The 18,191-nt window shown below is 44.0% G+C and overlaps 1 protein-coding gene across 1 annotated transcript in view; it reads right to left on the bottom strand.

Annotated features, from left to right (window-relative positions):
- The window catches only part of LOC108796806 (cell cycle control protein 50C-like), a 15,096-nt gene extending 6,552 nt beyond the window's left edge, over positions 1-8,544 (bottom strand). Inside the window, exons 1-4 of the mRNA XM_018568337.1 lie at positions 8,241-8,544; positions 3,759-3,869; positions 3,440-3,550; positions 154-250 (exon numbers count right to left, since the gene is read on the bottom strand). Coding sequence (XP_018423839.1) covers positions 154-250; positions 3,440-3,550; positions 3,759-3,869; positions 8,241-8,447 — 526 coding nt within the window. The 5' untranslated portion in view covers positions 8,448-8,544. The remainder of the gene's footprint in view (positions 1-153; positions 251-3,439; positions 3,551-3,758; positions 3,870-8,240) is intronic.
- Positions 8,545-18,191: the final 9,647 nt, after the last annotated feature.

The raw sequence follows: 18,191 nt of genomic DNA, 5'->3' as shown, positions 1-18,191 counted from the left end.
ATGGGAGAGGGAGGGAGAGGGAGATGGAGAGAGAGGGAGGGAGAGAGAGAGGGAAAGAGAGGTAGAGGGGGAGAGGGAGAGGGAGAGAGAGGGAGGGAGTGGGATTGAGAGAGAAGGACTGAGATGGCCATATCTACTCCTTCTTAAGCTCACCATTAAACATACTGTTGGCAATAGCACCACAGGGAGCGATTGGGGTTCCATTGTTGTAAACTGAAAATGGGGCACAGTAGCCGAGTTTCTTGATGCTCTGGAGAAAATATATAAAAAGGTCAATCTAAAATGTCTTCATTTGCATTATTACAAAGCAGTTTTATGGTATGAGAAATTCTAGAGCTAATATTTCTACATAAATGCATTTTCACACTGCTAGAAAATAAATGACTGAAAAGTGTAGTAGATGTAAATGCTCACCAACTACTTTAATGAGACAAACACATACTGTCATGTAGCTCTGTAGTCTGATCTTCCTGTGCAGGGAGCACATGGCTGTCCTTGAGAAGTTGGCTGCTGTCACATCCAGTCAGCGCTATCTATATACAGTGAATGCTAGGTCTAAACAGTGACGAGCTGTGGACAGCATGGGGTACTGGTGCCTTCATGGCAAAAAAAAAACAAAAAACAATTCTGTCAATTCTCCTATCGCCTCCCCATAGGAACTACACTGAAGTCACCAAGGCATCTTGAGGACTTCAATTTAAACTGACCCTCTCCTTTGTCTATGCAGGGCAAAATAAAAGAGTTAAATGACTCCCCCTCCTTCCCAGCTGCATGTACAGTACCCATCTTTCCTTCACTCTCCCAATGCTTCATGTAGCCACTGGGAGTAAAGAGAGGTATTTGCAACACTACTGGATATGTGTGACTCAACCACACTCTCCTATGTGGTTACCAGGGCAGCCATCAGAAATTTTGGGGCCCCTTAGACGGCTTTAGGCGGCCCCCCCCCCCGCCGCTTAGTGACGCGCTGGACGCAGGGCTTAGTGATGCACTGGACACAGGACCCACCTGAGAGTGACCCTGCAGAGCCCACCATAGATGCTGCACAGCCCATTTGAGACTGTCTATGGTGGGCTCTGAAAGGGTCTCAGATGGGCTGGTCAGGGCTCCATCCCTCCCCTCTTTCCTTTCCTTCCTAGCTCCTCTTACCTGCACACGTGGCCTCGCCTGCCGCTGGAAAGGCCAGAAGTGACGTCACGTCACTAACGTGACGTCACTTCCGGCCAGTCCGACATCAGACGAGCAGCATCACTGATGGGGCCCCAGCTTGGCTCGAAGCCGCTGGAGCGGCAATGCTGGGGCCCTGCGCTGCTAGGGCCAGGCCTCTGCCTCCTCGCCCTTCACATTCATAACTTCATAGTCATGTAAGTGACCCGGGTGGGCCCCCCAGGCTGCCCGGGCCCCTTACATGAGTATCGGCCGTACCCCCCTGATGGCTGCCCTGGTGGTTACAGAGGTGCCTAGTGTTTGGCCCAGCACTGTCACACGGGTGCAGAGAAGGAGCATGTAGTCCTGTTAACAGAGCTTATTACATGTAGAGTGCCGTATTCAATAACTTCCTGCCATGCACTATGTTCTGTTATTGCATGTCAATGTGTAGGCCTCCTAGCTTTGTAAAACAGGCATCTTTCTAAGACATACTGTAATATATTATTTCAAAGCCACAAAAATGACATGACCAGCGCCAATTGCACAACCAAAGAAACCCTCCTGTGGCCTAAAAAGTTAATAGAAATCCTGTAAGGCCGCCCCGTAACAGACAAGGGATCCTGCAAACTGGATAGAAAAGAAAAGGAAACACCGGGCACCTGACCTGGTGCAATAATCCTTTTATTAATGGAAATAATAAAAATAAATAAATAAAAAACTCTTTATACTCACAAACGGAGCAAGAACAATGTCACATTGGACTTGTAGTCCTCACTGGGTGAACTGCAAATAGATGAATTGTTCAGGAGCACTGCTAGATGCAGAGTCTCAATGCCACTTAGCTAAATGCGCTTTCGGGGGAACTTCCCCTTCTTCAGAGCTGAGGAGATGAGCTAGCATCTAGCAGAGCTCCTGAACAATTCATCTATTTGCACAGCAGTTAACCCAGTGAGGACTACAAGTCCAATGTGACATTATTCTTGCTAAAGAGTTTTTGTTATTATTTCCATTAATAAAAGGATTATTGCACCAGGTCAGGTGCCCGGTGTTTTCTTTTCTATACTGTAATATATGTATAAAGAACTATGTGGATACAGTGAGATGCACTTCCGACATGGCAACCACTGGTACCCCATTTTTGATTCTATATAACTTTCATCCTACTTTTGTGGAAACCACACATTAAGGTCTGGTTCACAGTCGCTGCTTTGGGCCAAATGCAAAGAAAAAGCAATTTGTATTGTTTACAACCGGCTTAGTTTACGCCACCATGTTGCAGTGATGTGCACTGAAAAAAAGTACTGCATACAATACCTTTTTCACTACAGCGCATTGTGATGCAATCCCCTGTATCACACCTTGCTGAGGCTGATAGAAGTGAATGAAATGTCTACCCAAAAAATGTTTACAGCATGGTACGCTGTTGCCAGTACATCAGCACTGCAGCCTAAAGAGAAAACACCTGCAGCTGCATCCTAATGCATATTCAAGTTACACCATAAAAATGAACTACCCGCAGTCACTCTGCAATATGGTAATAGTACTTTGTGAATCTATCATGTTAACAAATGGTTATTCAATACTTGACCTGAAAATTAGTTATTATCCTGATGCAGTTTACAAAGGGTAAATAAACAACTGGGTTAACTGTTGTGGGCAATAGCTCTACTTTTCCTTTATATAGAATCTAATAGGAGTCTCTATTTATAGGTACTTTATTACTTTATAGGTACTATTTTCCTTTATATAGAATCTAATAGGAGTCTCTATTTATAGGTACTTTATTACATTTCGGTCTTAGTTTTGAAGAAAGAGGGATGAATACTCTAAAGGGTGACTCCTTGCTAAAATAGAGATTATTAGGAGCTGTGCAGAGCCTCTTCGGGAAGAAATAAACTGTACCGTACTGTACTATTCTTAGAGGACCCACTTTTTGATAAAAGGATTTGCTTGGGCACTGCTGGGCTAAATCACATTACAGCTTATTATAGCTATTTGAGGCTCTAGTGGGATTTCTAGCATGTAGAGATGTCAAATAAATGGAACACCAGCACTGCATCACGCCTTAATGCACAGCAACACACAGAATCCTCAAAACAGGGTCAGGTGCAGTTAGCTTGGGATGGGGTATGTTAGCAGCCCATGTAAAATGAATGGGCTGTCCTAATGCAAAACTTGCTAACATGTGACATAATGCGTGATAACGTGCCTGCATTGCCGCACTAGAACAGTGTGGCCTGAGCCTTATCGTTGCATACGTCTTCAGTTCTTAAGGGATAAGAAAACCAACCTCCGAATTAGTTACATTTCTCCCAAGTAGTTGGGCATCAAATTTGGATATTACATATCGGCGATGATTCTGGAAAAAATTGCTGAGTCCATAATACATAAAGACATCCCCCTGCAGATAAAGAAACATCCTGTGTTAAAATGATAAACATTAGTGTTGGAGTTGGGCTTTAAAGCCTTGCTTCTATGTATGATAGTGTGTAATTATATATATACATGAAGGTAGAGATATTTGCTGATTTCACATCTCTACATGCTTTGCTAATCACTTTATTTTGCTGTATTATGCTATCTGGACCAGATATACTGTTTTAACTTACCTTGAAGCTCTCTGTTATACTGAAGTTGATAGTACAGCTGCACGGCGTCTCTGAATTAGAGGAATTCTCTCTCAGTTTTGTGCAATCTGAGCAATAATCAGAATAACTTATCTGTGAACAGAGAGTAACAGAGGGGTAAGCCAAGCCCACCTTACATCTGATGCAAAATTTTAACAAATCATGAAAAATAGTTTCCAGAAACATTGAGAAACACTAGAAAAAAAGGGAACCTGTCTGGGAGTATATGTGAGCTACCAAAGCCTACTTCGAGGTGCAAATATCAGGATCCATAAGGATCATCCTTGTCTCACTACTTCCTACAATGTGTCAACAAGTATACAGGTTAGGATTTCCAACAGTGGCTGCATAGTTCCTTTGGGTCTGTGCTTGTAAAAGCGGAAGTAAAGGGAATGAATAAATAAATAAATAATGGAGCATTTAGGGGGCTCTATTAGCACATTATGACAGACTTACCTGCCAAAGTGGTCCCCTCCAGCGATGCAGTATCAACGCTCTCCTCCGTCGCTGGCGCTTCCATCTTCATCCCAGTCTTCCTCCACATTCTGAGTCTGCAGCTGCTTGATTAGCCAAGGCCACATGAGCTAACTCACCTTGAATGCACAGCGTTGTACGCACATACATTTTTTAAAAGCATAAGCGCTGTACATGCGTACATAGTTTTTCCGTCCAGGCTGAAGAAAAAAAATATGACAGATTTCTCTATCCAGGCTAATAGCATGGATGAATGAATCTCCTGCTTTGTACATTGTATTCTGACAGTGGCCCCAGCTGTTAGGTAGGTTACAATGAAAAGAACATCTTACATATAATACATGGTAAACAGAAAAACTATTAAGAATGTTAAACCAAATTCAATGCCATTGGGGAGAGAAATGTCTTTTCATAGGTTCTGCAGAATATCATGAGCTTTGCAACAAATGTAATATAACTATCACATAACTATTGTTAAGCTTCAATATGCAATGAATGTATTCCAGACATGAAAGTTTTTGCCCCCTAAAAATAGGTTTTAAAATAACAAGGGTATGGACATAGTTCAATTACAGAAGAAAAACAAAAGTTTGTCAGTGTAAGCTGCGATTTTGTATAATTTGTTTCCTATCATGAATAATGCCTGTAACATCTAGGTTGGCACTTATTTTACACAGATGTTCTAATGTGAGTATGGAAATCAAATGGAACAATGTACATCCCTTACCAGTGTCATTTAGTATCAAGAGCAGGTCAGATAGAATGGTGTTGGCTTTCACCTTAGCGGATGGGTTGAGATATAGGATGAGGATTCGTGCAAGCATTTTATGCTCCAAAATATATTGATCAAGATTGGCCTAAAGACAAAAGGTTGACCCTTTGTTTAACATGACATGTATGTAATCAGAAGTCAGTGGAGTTGAACAGATATTATTGATTACGTCCTCTACTAGTATCAAGTTGATCTCGGTTCTCTTTAAAGAAGAACTCCAGGAAAACTTTTTATTAACCCTTGCAGTGGGGCTACCCCCGAACTGCAAGGGTTAACTGTTCTTTTTTGTCCAGGTGCTGGAATGACAAAATTATACTCACCTGAAGTTCCAAGTTGGCCAGCTGTCACAGCGCTCCCTCCAGCCTGTCTCCTCCTCCCTGCAGCATTGCAATCTTCCTCAGCATCCTCAAGTCTGTTTACTGTGCATAGAAGTTGATGATTTATGGGACCTTAGACCACTGCAGAGGAGGGGGGGAGACACTGAAAGGACCAGTGTAAGAAAAAGCCTGCTTCAAGCTTCGTTCCCAGTTTTTTTGGCTAAAATTAGGTACCTCGGCTTATATTCAGGACGGCTTATACTCGAGTATATACGGTATAACTTTTTTTTTTTTTTAAACCTAGACACAAATGAGCACTTAACCCTTGCAGTGCGAGGTAGGTATGGACCGCTGCTTATGTCTATGTTTCTTTCCGCCTTGCTTCCTGTGGTGAAGGATCTTCTCTGTGTATGATATTTTGGTTCTTTGCAGGCCTGTTCTAAAAAAAATTCTAGATGTATGTGTATTAGAGGTGTTGGACACAGCAGAGCCTGAGGTAGTCTCTCTGCGAATACTTACTTCTCCCATGCGTGCTCGGCTTGTGGAGGGACAGAACAATCTATAAACTTTTTTAAAATGTAATCTTCGTCTCTATCAAATTTTGAACGATTCATTCATTCTAATTTCCCATGAAAGGAAAATATCTCTACAACAATTATTTCCTTGGTGCCTGAAAGGTCCTCTGTAGAGGTCAATGTTTGAAGTTCAGATTCAACCTGAACAGTCCTTTAAGACTATGTCTGAACACAGAATAAAAAAAAGATAAGATTGGCCAGCATTCCTTATTGATAAGAAACAGCCATTATTACCAGTCTCAAGAAACTTTACAGGAAAATAACCACAAGAACCTGAGCTAAAGGTGCCCATACACCTTACGATTATCGGACAAAACTTTTCATCCGATGATCGAACCGTCGTAAGATTTTCGTACGATGGCCCCATCCTGCCCCGATTATTGCAAGGTTCAATCAGCGGTAGTTAATAAAAACCACCTGGACGACTTGCGGTAATTGACTGCAATTATTTTCGTTTGCGCATGCGCAGTGTTAATCGTACGACTTTTGACGGACGGAAACGCCACCAACCATGCGAGCATCGTATGATCGACCAAAGTTTTTAAACATGCTTGACCGTCAAAAGTCGTACGATTGTACAGTACTATCGGTCGGGCACTCTATTAACACGTTGTGATTGTCGTACGAAAAGTCGATCGCATACGATTATCGTACGATAATCGTAAGGTGTATGGGCACCTTAAGATTGGTGATTGATGAGGTTCTTAAGCTGCCCATACACCTTGCGATCATCAGACTACACTTTTCGTCCAATGATCGAACCGTTGTACGATTTTCGTATGACGGCCCCATCGCAAGGTTCAATCAGCAGTAATAAAAAAAAAGCACCTGGACAAATTGCGGTAATCAACCGCACGTATTTTCGTTGGCGCATGTGCAGTGTAAATTGTCTGAATTTTGACGTACGGAAACGCCACCAACCTTGCGAGAATCGTACGATCGACCAACGTTTTCTAACCTGCTGGTTAGTCAAAAGTCGATCGATTGTACAGTATTTGCGGTTGTACACTGCCCATCAACCTTACGAATATTGGATGAAAACGCGATCGCAAACGAAAATCGGCCAAAAAATCGTAAGGTGTATGTGCACCTTTATGATAAAGAGAGGAGGAGGACATTCTTGCTTTGAAAAAACAGGAAGTGTGGTGGATCCACAAATTATCCTTACTGTACCCTAAAGTGTTAAACAGGGATTATGACTTTATATGTGTGATGGCTATATTACATTTGTTGCAAGTTGTCTTTTGTTTGTTTTCAGAGCACATGATGTTCTACAGCAGTGCTCCCCAACCTTTTTATCGCCGCGGACCGGTCAACGTTTGATAATTTTACCGTGGCCCGCTGAGGGGGGGAGGTTAATTGTTTATTTATATTTTAGATCTGTGACTCACCTCCCCTCCCGCCGCCTGTTACTATGGACGCGGCCGGGAGGGGAGGTGAGTCACAGGACCCGCCCCCTCACTGTGAAGCCTGTCGGCAGTGCGGGGCCCCGCGGCCCGGTACCATTTGATCCACGGACCGGTACCAGTCCGCGGCCCGGGGGTTGGGGACCACTGTTCTACAGGACCTGTGAGACCTGTGACCTGCGTCAAATTTGTTTAACATTCTTCACATTTTTTTGGGTTATGTTATGTATTACTTGTAGGATGTTCTTTTCATTTTATATTAGGTACAGTATTTTAGGCTGGTCCAGTGACATCACCTCTCCTCTGGAAGCAGTGGGTGGTCCATCTAGACTGAGCAGTGTTCACATAATGAAGTGTAAGCAGCTTTCAGTATACTCAAATATATACTGAAGTTGCTCTTTATTTAAAAGATCCATTATAGTTGTTGGATGATCTAAAATGTATAGCTGAAACATAAATGCCTCTGGGTCCCTTTCTTACTGGTTGTTGAGTGGTATCAGTCAGTAAACTGCTAATGGTATCTATGAACATCTCTAGTATACTAACAGGTGAAAGCCCAATGACTGAGTCTTAAAAAATCCATTGCTTCCTTGATTTTGCAAGATCTTGGTGTGCTGCTGGGTGGTACTACAGCTTCTTGCCACGTGATTCTGAGAGCCAGCAAGGAATCTATAGTAGGCAGGACTGAGAATACTAGACCTACAGATTCACAGAGTGCAACACCTAGTGTTGTCTTAAAACTGGCTTACCAGCAACACGGGAGTTTTAAATAGGAAGGTGAACTCATGTACTATACCTGTTTGAATGAAATAAACAAGCCCTGAGCATGTAGGCTACATCCCTTTCTATGTATTTAAAGGTTACATTTTCATTTTGATTGTACCATGTCTTTAAAATAGTTTTTTTAATGTTTCACTCACCCTAATTTCTTTAACATTTGTCGTTGCTACGACCCAGCTGATTCCCACAGCTAGACAAAAGAGTCCAATGATGAAGAAAGAGCTCAGTACAGACTCAGCAGTTAGCAATGGTCTCCAGGCTGGTAGTCTCTGCTGTTTGAAGGCCATATTATCCGGGCATTTGGATACTGGAAGGCCATCCTTCTCTTCCTTTTTCTTTTTTCCCATGCTCTTCCAGCTCCTGAGGCTTTCTGTTTGCTGAATGGAAAAATCATACGCTGTGCTCGCTCTTTGGTGTCTGCGACTGTCTCTTCATGCAGGTGGAAAGAATCTTTACTGAACTTCCTGAAATTACTTATTAACTCCAATAGGCTGGCAGTGCTCTCACTGTATGCATAGATTAGCTGTTCACTTTATCAGCTAGTGTCAGTCTGTCATAGTGAACTTTGCTCATGTGTAGACCAACCAATACGCTATACCACTATGTATGTGTGTTTGTTTTATAAAGCTATTTATGATCTTTACTTTACACTCCCTACCGTCTACTACAGCTGCTAAAGAGAAGCACATACTTGTTTCAGAAGAAATACAGATATGGGATCATTTTGTGGAAAGTCCATTATGTAGAAATGACAGACACCATTACAGAACACCACTAGGAAGGTACCTTTATTTCCAGTATAGGCACTTTTACAGCTGTTTGCTGGTAGCCTTCAGGTATCTATTGACATAGGATGATCTTCAAACACAACTCTTAGCCTCAGCGTGCATCAGTGGGCATTACAAATCTATTGGACAGGTTGGATGGTTAAGCAGACCCACAACTTGTATTTTCCCTAGGTGTCAGTGGTGCCAGGCCTTTGTGGGTTGTATGCAGTGCACTAAAACATACTAGCTTGCACGAATTTGTGGCTCCGTGACCAATCCATGACACATAAGACTGCTGTTGTTCAGTGCGAGGAGCTCATGGGGTCTTGGGAGAGACTGAGGGAGAACCAAGAAATAGAATCTGATTCTGGTTTCCTTATGTGTTCTTTTCCTTTCTTTTAAGTTTTTTTAATTCTCTTCTTTACAGGTATCATTGCATATCTCGCAGGGGAAAACAACACTGATAGGCTGGGTTGAATTCTTATCTACACTCCATGAAATCTCCAGCAAGAAATGTCTGTGATGGTTGAGCAGGACCTACTCACAAATTGAGAGTATTCTATGATTTCTAATGGTATCCTAAATCCCAAAAGTACTACTATAGATAGGTGAATCTATATTTGGAAGAACAAAACACTGAGAGACCTTTTCCCTAAATCAGTGTTGAGGAATAATCCAGTGGGCTAGAAAAGGATTTTTTGATTACCTGTAAAAACAGTTTCTTGGAGTACATCACAGGACACAGGTAGTTTAATCTTAAATGGATGAGTTATGCAGCTATCTTCAAGTGATTGGACACTGGCAAATCAAAGCTTTGTGAACAGCCCTATATATAACCCCTACCACTCTTAGCTTGCCTCAGTTATGTAGCAAGCACTACAAGTGTGGATCACCGAAAAGAGAATGAGAGCTGAGAGATGCACTCTTTTACAGGGGAATAAAAACCCTGGACAGGGCCAAGTGGAAGACCAGGTCCAGGTACTAGTCTAAGCGATAGGAAGGTTCCAGCTACGACTTCTGGAGATTCAAAAGTGCCATCCACAGCACTACAGGGTTTGTATCGTCTGATGATTGTTGAATGACAAGGCTTGTGCTGACTGTTCTCTAAGGAGAAAGTCATACAAGTACCTAACAATGGAGATCCCCTGAGACCAAAGTAAAGCCAACACAGCACTGTAGACAGCAGCGGTAACCCAGGGCAGCGTGCCAGCAGAATCACAGCAGCAGCTGGAGCATGTATGTAGCCAGCTCAGCGCATGCCGGGAAAGGAAAATGACAGGCATACATGCAGGGCCGGATTTACTCTCCCTGCCGCCCCAAGGTCAGGTTCTGCGATGCGTCCGCCGACCCCCACCCCCCTTCCCATCAATAGAGAATGGCAACCAGATGGCAGGGCGGCGAGGTTAGTGTCAATTTGTTTTACTGTTTCTTTATTTATTTTTCTACTTTTTTATTGTTTATTTAATTATTTCTTATTTTTTAAATTTGTATTGATTTAATTATTATGAATGTAGAGAGGGAAACTTCCCCACAAGGACACCGCTGCCGCCCCTCTGCGCCCTGCCGCCCCGAGGCCGGGCCTCGGTGGCCTTGTGGGGAATCCGGGTCTGCATACGTGCAGTAGGAGCACCGAGAAGGTGGTGTGCAGGCACTGTGCAGCTTCCTGAGCTGCCCATGGACCCCAGGAAAATGGCACCAATTTTAAAACCCGACCTGAATAGCTGCTGCTAGGAGCCACAGTGGCTGTGTGCAGCATTTAGGAAAACTTGCTAGAACAGCCTTCAGTAGAAAATGCAAAAAAAAAAAAGAAGATGTGTGACGGACCGCCTGGTACCCCGACTGGGTACCTCCGTCAGAAAACAGCTTCCTTTCCGCTGGAACCCGAATCCCAGTGTCCTCAGCCCAAACCTGCCTAATTATTGGACAGAACCAATATCTTAGGACAGAACGCTTAACCACTCAATCATTAGACAACACCAATGTTGAGGTGGAAACCAAGATCTGCTTTATTGAAGGAAGCACACAGAGTTTATACCTGACAGGATCAGATTAGAGTGCAGTGTGTCCCCTCCCCCAGACAGCTAGGTGCCGCATTAGAAGTCTTTTAAGCCCAGACACTCTGTGGGATGAATGTCCTTAATTAGAGAGGAGCTTAATCCCATCATTGCAAACAATGGTCACTCCAGCCAGCCTGCTACCTATAATGAACACAGTGATGTGTGTGTGTCTGTAATGTCGGGGGAGACATGCAGTATATTCACTCCACATGTATCCTAGTAGAATGGTTCCATGTAACCCCAAGAGGTCTGAGGGGGGTCTCCATAGTTCTGGTCCATAGTCCGTAGGAAGGAGGCTAGCCCTCAGGCTCCTCCAGCAGCCCCAGTGACGGTTCAGTCCGTCACAAGATGTACTTCTCTCAGAGCAGAGAGAACGCATCAATCACTTAGGGCTCATTCACACCAGATGCAGTGCGTTCCAGCCCGATTCTGGCCAGAATGCACTGCACCGCATTGCGGCCGGCTCACTATGTTGCGGGACAGGAGGGTGCGTGGCGGTCCATTGAAGTGAATGGTGCCGTAGCCACGCCCTCCAGCCACAATGCGATCAGCCGCACGGGAACGCAAGGCACATTAAGCCTGCGGTCCGGTACAAACAAAATAGTGCTTTTCAAACTTGGAAACTGTTGTTTGGAATTAGAAACACTGGGGACTATGCAACTACTTAAAGTAGACCTAAAGTTCGCTTGTTAAATTAAACAAATTAGAAAAATGACCAGTGATGCCAGTGCTGAAGAAAATGCTGGCCTAGACTTGCACTGTGGTCAACCACCATTTTGCCAAGGGATTTACTCACATTACTTCAGCTAAAGTGGAGTCCAGCCACAGGCACTATTCAACTGGCTCATTTAACATCAAGCCTCTTTAGCATTCAGAGGTCATATAGTACATAGTGACAAGAATATCCACTCACTGTTGAATGCAGAATGCATATTGATAATGGTATATACAAATAGATGCAAATAAGACTTCTGCTTTTATTTAGATTTTAGGACCATGTGTGCATTGGGCAATTTGCTTGGTTTGTGTATATTAAGTGAATAGCATTTCCCTACATCATAGGCGTCGCTACAGGGGGGCAAGGGCAACCTCCAAATAGATGCAAATAAGACTTCTGCTTTTATTTAGATTTTAGGACCATGTGTGCATTGGGCAATTTGCTTGGTTTGTGTATATTAAGTGAATAGCATTTCCCTACATCATAGGCGTCGCTACAGGGGGGCAAGGGCAACCTCCATCTGCCGCTGGGCAAAGGGGTCGGCTACCTCCTCTCCCTAGACCTCCATCTGCCTCTGGGGAGAGAGGTCGGCTACCTCCTCTCCCTAGACCTCCATCTGCCTCTGGGGAGAGAGGTCGGCTACCTCCTCTCCCTGAACATCCATCTGCCGCTGGGGAGAGAGGTCGGCTACCTCCTCTCCCTGGACCTCCATCTGCCGCTGGGGAGAGAGGTCGGCTACCTCCTCTCCCTGGACCTCCATCTGCCGCTGGGGAGAGAGGTCGGCTACTTCCACGCCCTGGATCTCCATCTGCCGCTGGGGAGAGAGGTCGGCTACCTCCTCTCCCTGGACCTTCATCTGCCGCTGGGGAGAGAGGTCAGCTACCTCCTCTCCCTGGACCTCTGGGGCTGTACCAGGTGCCGGGCAAAGGCTTGCAACCCTTTGCCCTGTTGCCAGCGCCTCACCTGGGGACTCGGCAAGCTGTACAACCTCCAAAGTAAAATCCAATAAATCACGTGTCTCTGGGGGTGTGGCTTCCACTGGGTCTTCATCTTCGGAAGGGAACAGCAGACCACTTTCCAGCAGCTCCCGGTAGTCCATTTCTAGGCACCACTCTTGTTGGACCAGCCAGGCCAGGTCGGGCTCCAAGGCATGGACTTCCATAGTCTGCAACCTCCCCTGCCGTTTGGCTTGGATGTCCCAGAAGCGATAATCCTCGGGACTGCCAAAATCACCCTTCTCCCCAAACGCTTCCCACAATAATCCGGGGCCGCAAAGGTCATCACCTTCCGGGGAATAGTGCATGCCCGCCTTCACTTGTTACCGGTTGGCAAACCAGTATAGCGCTCGGTACTGGTCTTCGAGCTCCATCTCTCTCTGCACCAGACCCTCCACTTCTACTATCGCTTCCTCTGTGGGTTGCCCGCCTAGTAAGCTGATCCGCAGATTCACCTGGTCTCCTGGCCTGCGGTCCGGTACAAACAAAATAGTTTTGTGCCCCCCCCCCGCTGATTCCCCTTTAAAACGGCCGCTGCCACCGCTAATGCAGAGCCGATCTTCTTTGACAGCTCTGCCGAAGTGAAAGTACACAGCACTCGGCAGCCATCTGAATCTCCCACCTCCCACCTCAGCTGCTATTGGCTGGGAGGGAGAGTGCAGCACTGCCATTGGCTGCCTGTGTACTTCAGCAGAGTGGGACCTGCAGAGGCAAAGAAGCACATCAAGGCTGCTTGGGGATTTTCCTCCAGGAAACATCTTTGCTCCCCCTCCCCCCACCGCCACCCAGAGAGGAAGAAGAGGGCATGAGGACAGAGAACATGAATTTCACATCAGCACTGTGAGTCTCTTTTCTATCTGCATTACACGCACCGCTGACCTCCCACTCTGTGTTACATGCACCTCTGACCTCGCACTCTGCGTTACACGCGCCTCTGACCTCGCACTCTGCGTTACACGCACCTCTGACCTCGCACTCTGCGTTACACGCATTTCTGTCCTCCCACTCTGCGTTACACCCACCTCTGACCTCGCACTCTGCGTTACACGCACCTCTGACCTCGCACTTTGCATTACACGCACCGCTGACCTCCGCACTCTACATTACACACACTGCTGACCTCACACTCTGCGTTTCATTACTGACCTCCACACCCTGCGTTACATTACTAACCTCCGTACTCTGTGTTACACCTCTGCACCCTGTGTTACACCGCTGACCTCTGTACTATGCGTTATAACTGACCTCTGCCTCAATACTAAAAACAGATGCCGGTACTTACATTTTTAAAATTGACTCGGGTGTCTTAGGTCCAGCGCTTGCTGGGGACCTAGTGGCAGCCTACTGGGCAACCATGTAATGCCTGCTCACAGCGCTTCTGCCACCCGCACATCTCTCCTTACTAAGACCCTCGACACCCTCTGCCCAAAACATCAGGTCGGGACACCCCGGAGTAGAGTGACAGCACAGAGTATATAGCAAACTTATATACTATTGTTCTGCATTGCTCTATGTTTTGCTGGGATTTGTAGTCCTCTATAGCTCGTGGTATTCTGCATTGCTATATAACATAGGGGATTATTTACACAGCCATGTTTGCTGAAATTGCTTTAAACTATAAAGAAAAGCTTTTGAGTGTTTTCCTGTTTCTCAGGTCTGGAGCAATACCTGAGGAAGAAAGGAAAACTCTTGAAAGTTTGGCTTTTAAGTATTAGGTTAGTACAATAAAAAGGTATCATTGCATACCGCATTACTCTCGTATATTGTAATCTTATTTATATATACTTCTTTAGTTTTTTCAGTGGTATGATTTAGTGGTGAAAATTATTAGTGTGCCCCCAGTTTGGACTGTGGTTTCTTATGTGGCCCCCGCTATATATTGTTCCTAGAGTCGCCACTGCCCTACATACACCCTTCACTGCTTATAATTAGAATCATTTAATTTTTTTTTTTCTCATTGTAGGGAACAGGAGACTGTCCTGGTGTGACAAACACGTGGACAATGGTAAGAATTATTCCTATAGAAAGTCCAGTTCCTGCACGTGCCTCTGTGTTCCTAAAAATACAGATATCTCATCAACGTTGGATTAATTGAATCGACTTGTAAAAACTGAGCTTGTCTGAGGTCAGCCCTGAATGGGTGGTCTCTGCCATATCTCAGTAAACCTGACAATCATTAAGCACATGTTGAAGACCTGGACACAATTCATCATGCTTTTACTGCCTACATTATAAAGAAACCTTTTATTTATTGCTGATTACATCTCATCCTTTTTCCTTTCAGAAGAGATGGTGGTACGGAGGAGAAATTCTTTGGGGTTTTGTCAGCAAATGTCATTCATAGCATCATAACAAAAAGCTTCTTCTCTATACAGCTTCTTCACAAAATCATTCATTTTATGTTTGTGGTTTATGTACTCATCTCCCTTCACGTACATTAACACATAGATTCGCTTTATTGGTATGTTCGTGTCTACTTAAACACTGTGCCTAATGTTTCTTTTTCCAAGTTTGTTATCTTAGTCCAATGAAGATGTAGTTTCATATTTTATTGCCAGAATCTCAGGGATCACTCACTCCTTGCTTATCATGCCATTCTATTCACCAATGTATGCTGTAGAGGTCAGTGTGTTACATTTTGGCAGTTTTACACTTGCTGTCTTGGTGGTTTTTCCTTTTATACAAGGTGAAAGGAGATATCTGTATAACTTTGTGTGACATTTTTATGTATGGTTAGGGCTTGGTATTATTGGTTATTGGTTTGCGATAAAAAAAACTGTATGTAAAGGCAAACCTTTTTTTAAAAAGTTTTGGATAGAGTGGGGGGAGGGATAGAATACCCTGTGAGGCTTTTAACGCTGGCTGTGTCCCCAATGGGGTGTTCACCCCTTCTATTTGTCCTGGTCACCTTTGTCTCCAAGACAGAAAGTAGTAGGAAGTCCTACATTTTAGAGTTGTCATGAGAGCAAGAGGTAATGGAAAATCTTCTAAAGGAGACCACTGACCCAATGACAGCTGTCTAAGATGAGTATTCCCCTTACCTTGGGGAGATTTCATCTCACTTCCTGCTGCATCTACAACACAGGAAGTGAAGGGAAATCTCCCCAGTGGAACACAGACATTAAAAAATTACCTGATTGGGGCTTTAGGTCTATACATATGGTTTAATGCAATATAGTTATTAAAGCATCACTAGTGAACATATTTCCTTAAAGAGTCTGAGGACATTTTTACTTTGAAGGTCCATATTATAAATACATTACTTATAGCTCTGCTGTGTACTGCCAAATAAACCAACAAGGTTTACAATATGCTGTCACCCTGCTGAGCATGTTTGCCTTGTCCATCATATACGATCTGTGTATGCTGAAAGTGCTAGAAGGATTTCCCAATATACTCAGCATACATTTATGGTAAGAATTTTTGAAAGGATCCAATCATTCCCCGCTGAACCACAGAGGTTCTCATATAAGAAACAACGCTCTACTCTATTGTCTGAGGTCAGATAAATGAATAAATGTTTGGCTGATTTACTGTATATTACTTCAGTTAGATGCCAGTAGTAGTCAAAAACTGATGTAGAATAGTTGTATTATAACAATGGGGATGCCATTTACATTACTTATATAATTCTTACAGGTGCTCCTCATCATACTGGATCATCCAAATCCTAAAGCTGGCCATGCACAATGATAAAACGATCAATGGTTTTAAATGATCTTTTACCTGAGAATGATTGTTCCATAAAAGCCGACCTTGCACCAAAAATGAAAGGTCCTCTTACTAGATCTGGACCCTCTTCCCCTGTAAAAATAGCTGCATATAGATTGAAAGCTGTATCTGTCTTCCTCCCATCTTGCATCCTGTGCTTAGAGGAGGGTAACATCACACTCTTTCCAGAAACATCCTAAGGAATGCAGAACAGCTCAGATCTTGTGAGAAAATGCTCTTGCACTGAACGGTATTTTTTTTATTCATAAAATCTGGGGTACCCATCATTCCCCAGGAATCTTGCTTCCCCAGGATAGGGATGTCACAGCCTGCAGCATGAAAATGTTTTCCTTTCAAGTACAGTTATAAACTATCTACATGCAACTGGGGCCCAAGACTAAAACCAGACCTTGCGTTTTACTGCAAGATTAGATTTAATAAAGAGTAACCAAAGGTAATTCTAGGCAAAAATCTTAATTATAGGCTCCCTTCTCCTTCTGAAATGTTATTCCCCCACCTGATGTATGACTATAGGAAAAAAACAGTCACTTTCTTAGTCAACTCTCCCCCCCATCCTCTGACTTGACAAACAAGTAGCAGAAACACACTGATGAGGCCATCCCTCTGCTCTTCCCTGCTGTAAGCAAATTCAGTATTAGGCTGACTAAGGTAGGGTACACGCGGAGCAAATTCTGGATGATTTAGCAGGAATTGGCCGAAATTCACTCAGTGTGTACCCTATTCCATTTGTAGATCGATATTTGCTGAAGGAACATGTTGGAAAATCTTCGGCCGCACGGTGCATGCAGCCAACCAGTTCGAGTATTCTGACAGTGACTGACAGAATACAATGCTCACTTGCAGGAGATACATCCCTCCACACTGAACAGCTTTCAGCTGGTTGGCTGCATGCACCGTGTGGATAAAGGAATCTGTAATATTTTTTTTCCATTCAGCCCACAGGTTAAATGAAGAAAATATAAGCATATATTTGTGGCCTAAAACTAGTAAGTAAGTAAATTGATCTTTCTGGCCCCTTTAAGCTGACCTGACTGATCCACCCTCTTCCTGCACAGATGCATACTTGCCAGGTTTCGACAGACCCGGCCACCATTGTTTGTTCACATCCATTGGTTAAATTTTCCCTCTCCTGTCTGTGCCTGCACCATACATCCCCTTTGACTTCTATGGAGGTAGATGAGGCCCATAGAAGTCAAAGGGGATGTACTATGCAGGAAGCAGGGCCTGACGGAACTTGTATACTTTAGGCTCTGTTCACACCTAGGCGTATCGAATATGCAAGTTTGTCGCGCGTTTCTACCGCGATTCGCGGTAAAAAACGCGCGGCAAACGCGCGTTTCCGAGGGCTACTTGGCTGTATCCCAATGGAAGCGCGGGACAAAAACGCCGCAAAGAAGCTCATGTACCTTTTCAGGCGTAGGCCGTTTTGTAGCGCGTTCAGACGGGCTGAAATACGGCAAGGTGTGAACCATACCCATAGAAAACAATGGGATTTTCATGTTTGAGTGTTTTGTAGAGCGTTCGTAGACCGTTGAACGCGCTACAAAACGTACAGGTGTGAACCAGGCCTTATTAGTATATCAATCTGTGCAGAGTGAGTGGAATCGGTTAGGTCAGCTTAAAGGGTTTAAAACAAAGTGCCCTTATCCCTCAAAATATATGCTTTAGGTTCAGCTATATGTTTAAATTTGGAAATCAACAAAAAGACCACATAAACATTACAAGAAACGCTTAAAACAGGACTGATTTATTAATAAATCTTGTACTGTACATTTCACAGATGTGTGCACAAACTTTACTCAACGGAAAATCAGACATTTTA

The sequence above is a fragment of the Nanorana parkeri genome, unplaced genomic scaffold (genome assembly GCF_000935625.1).
Source record: "Nanorana parkeri isolate BGI_ZX_2015 unplaced genomic scaffold, ASM93562v1 scaffold1172, whole genome shotgun sequence".
NCBI lineage: Eukaryota > Metazoa > Chordata > Amphibia > Anura > Dicroglossidae > Nanorana > Nanorana parkeri.
The sequence above is the reverse complement of the archived record's forward strand: the minus strand, read 5'-3'. Positions and strand labels throughout refer to the sequence as shown.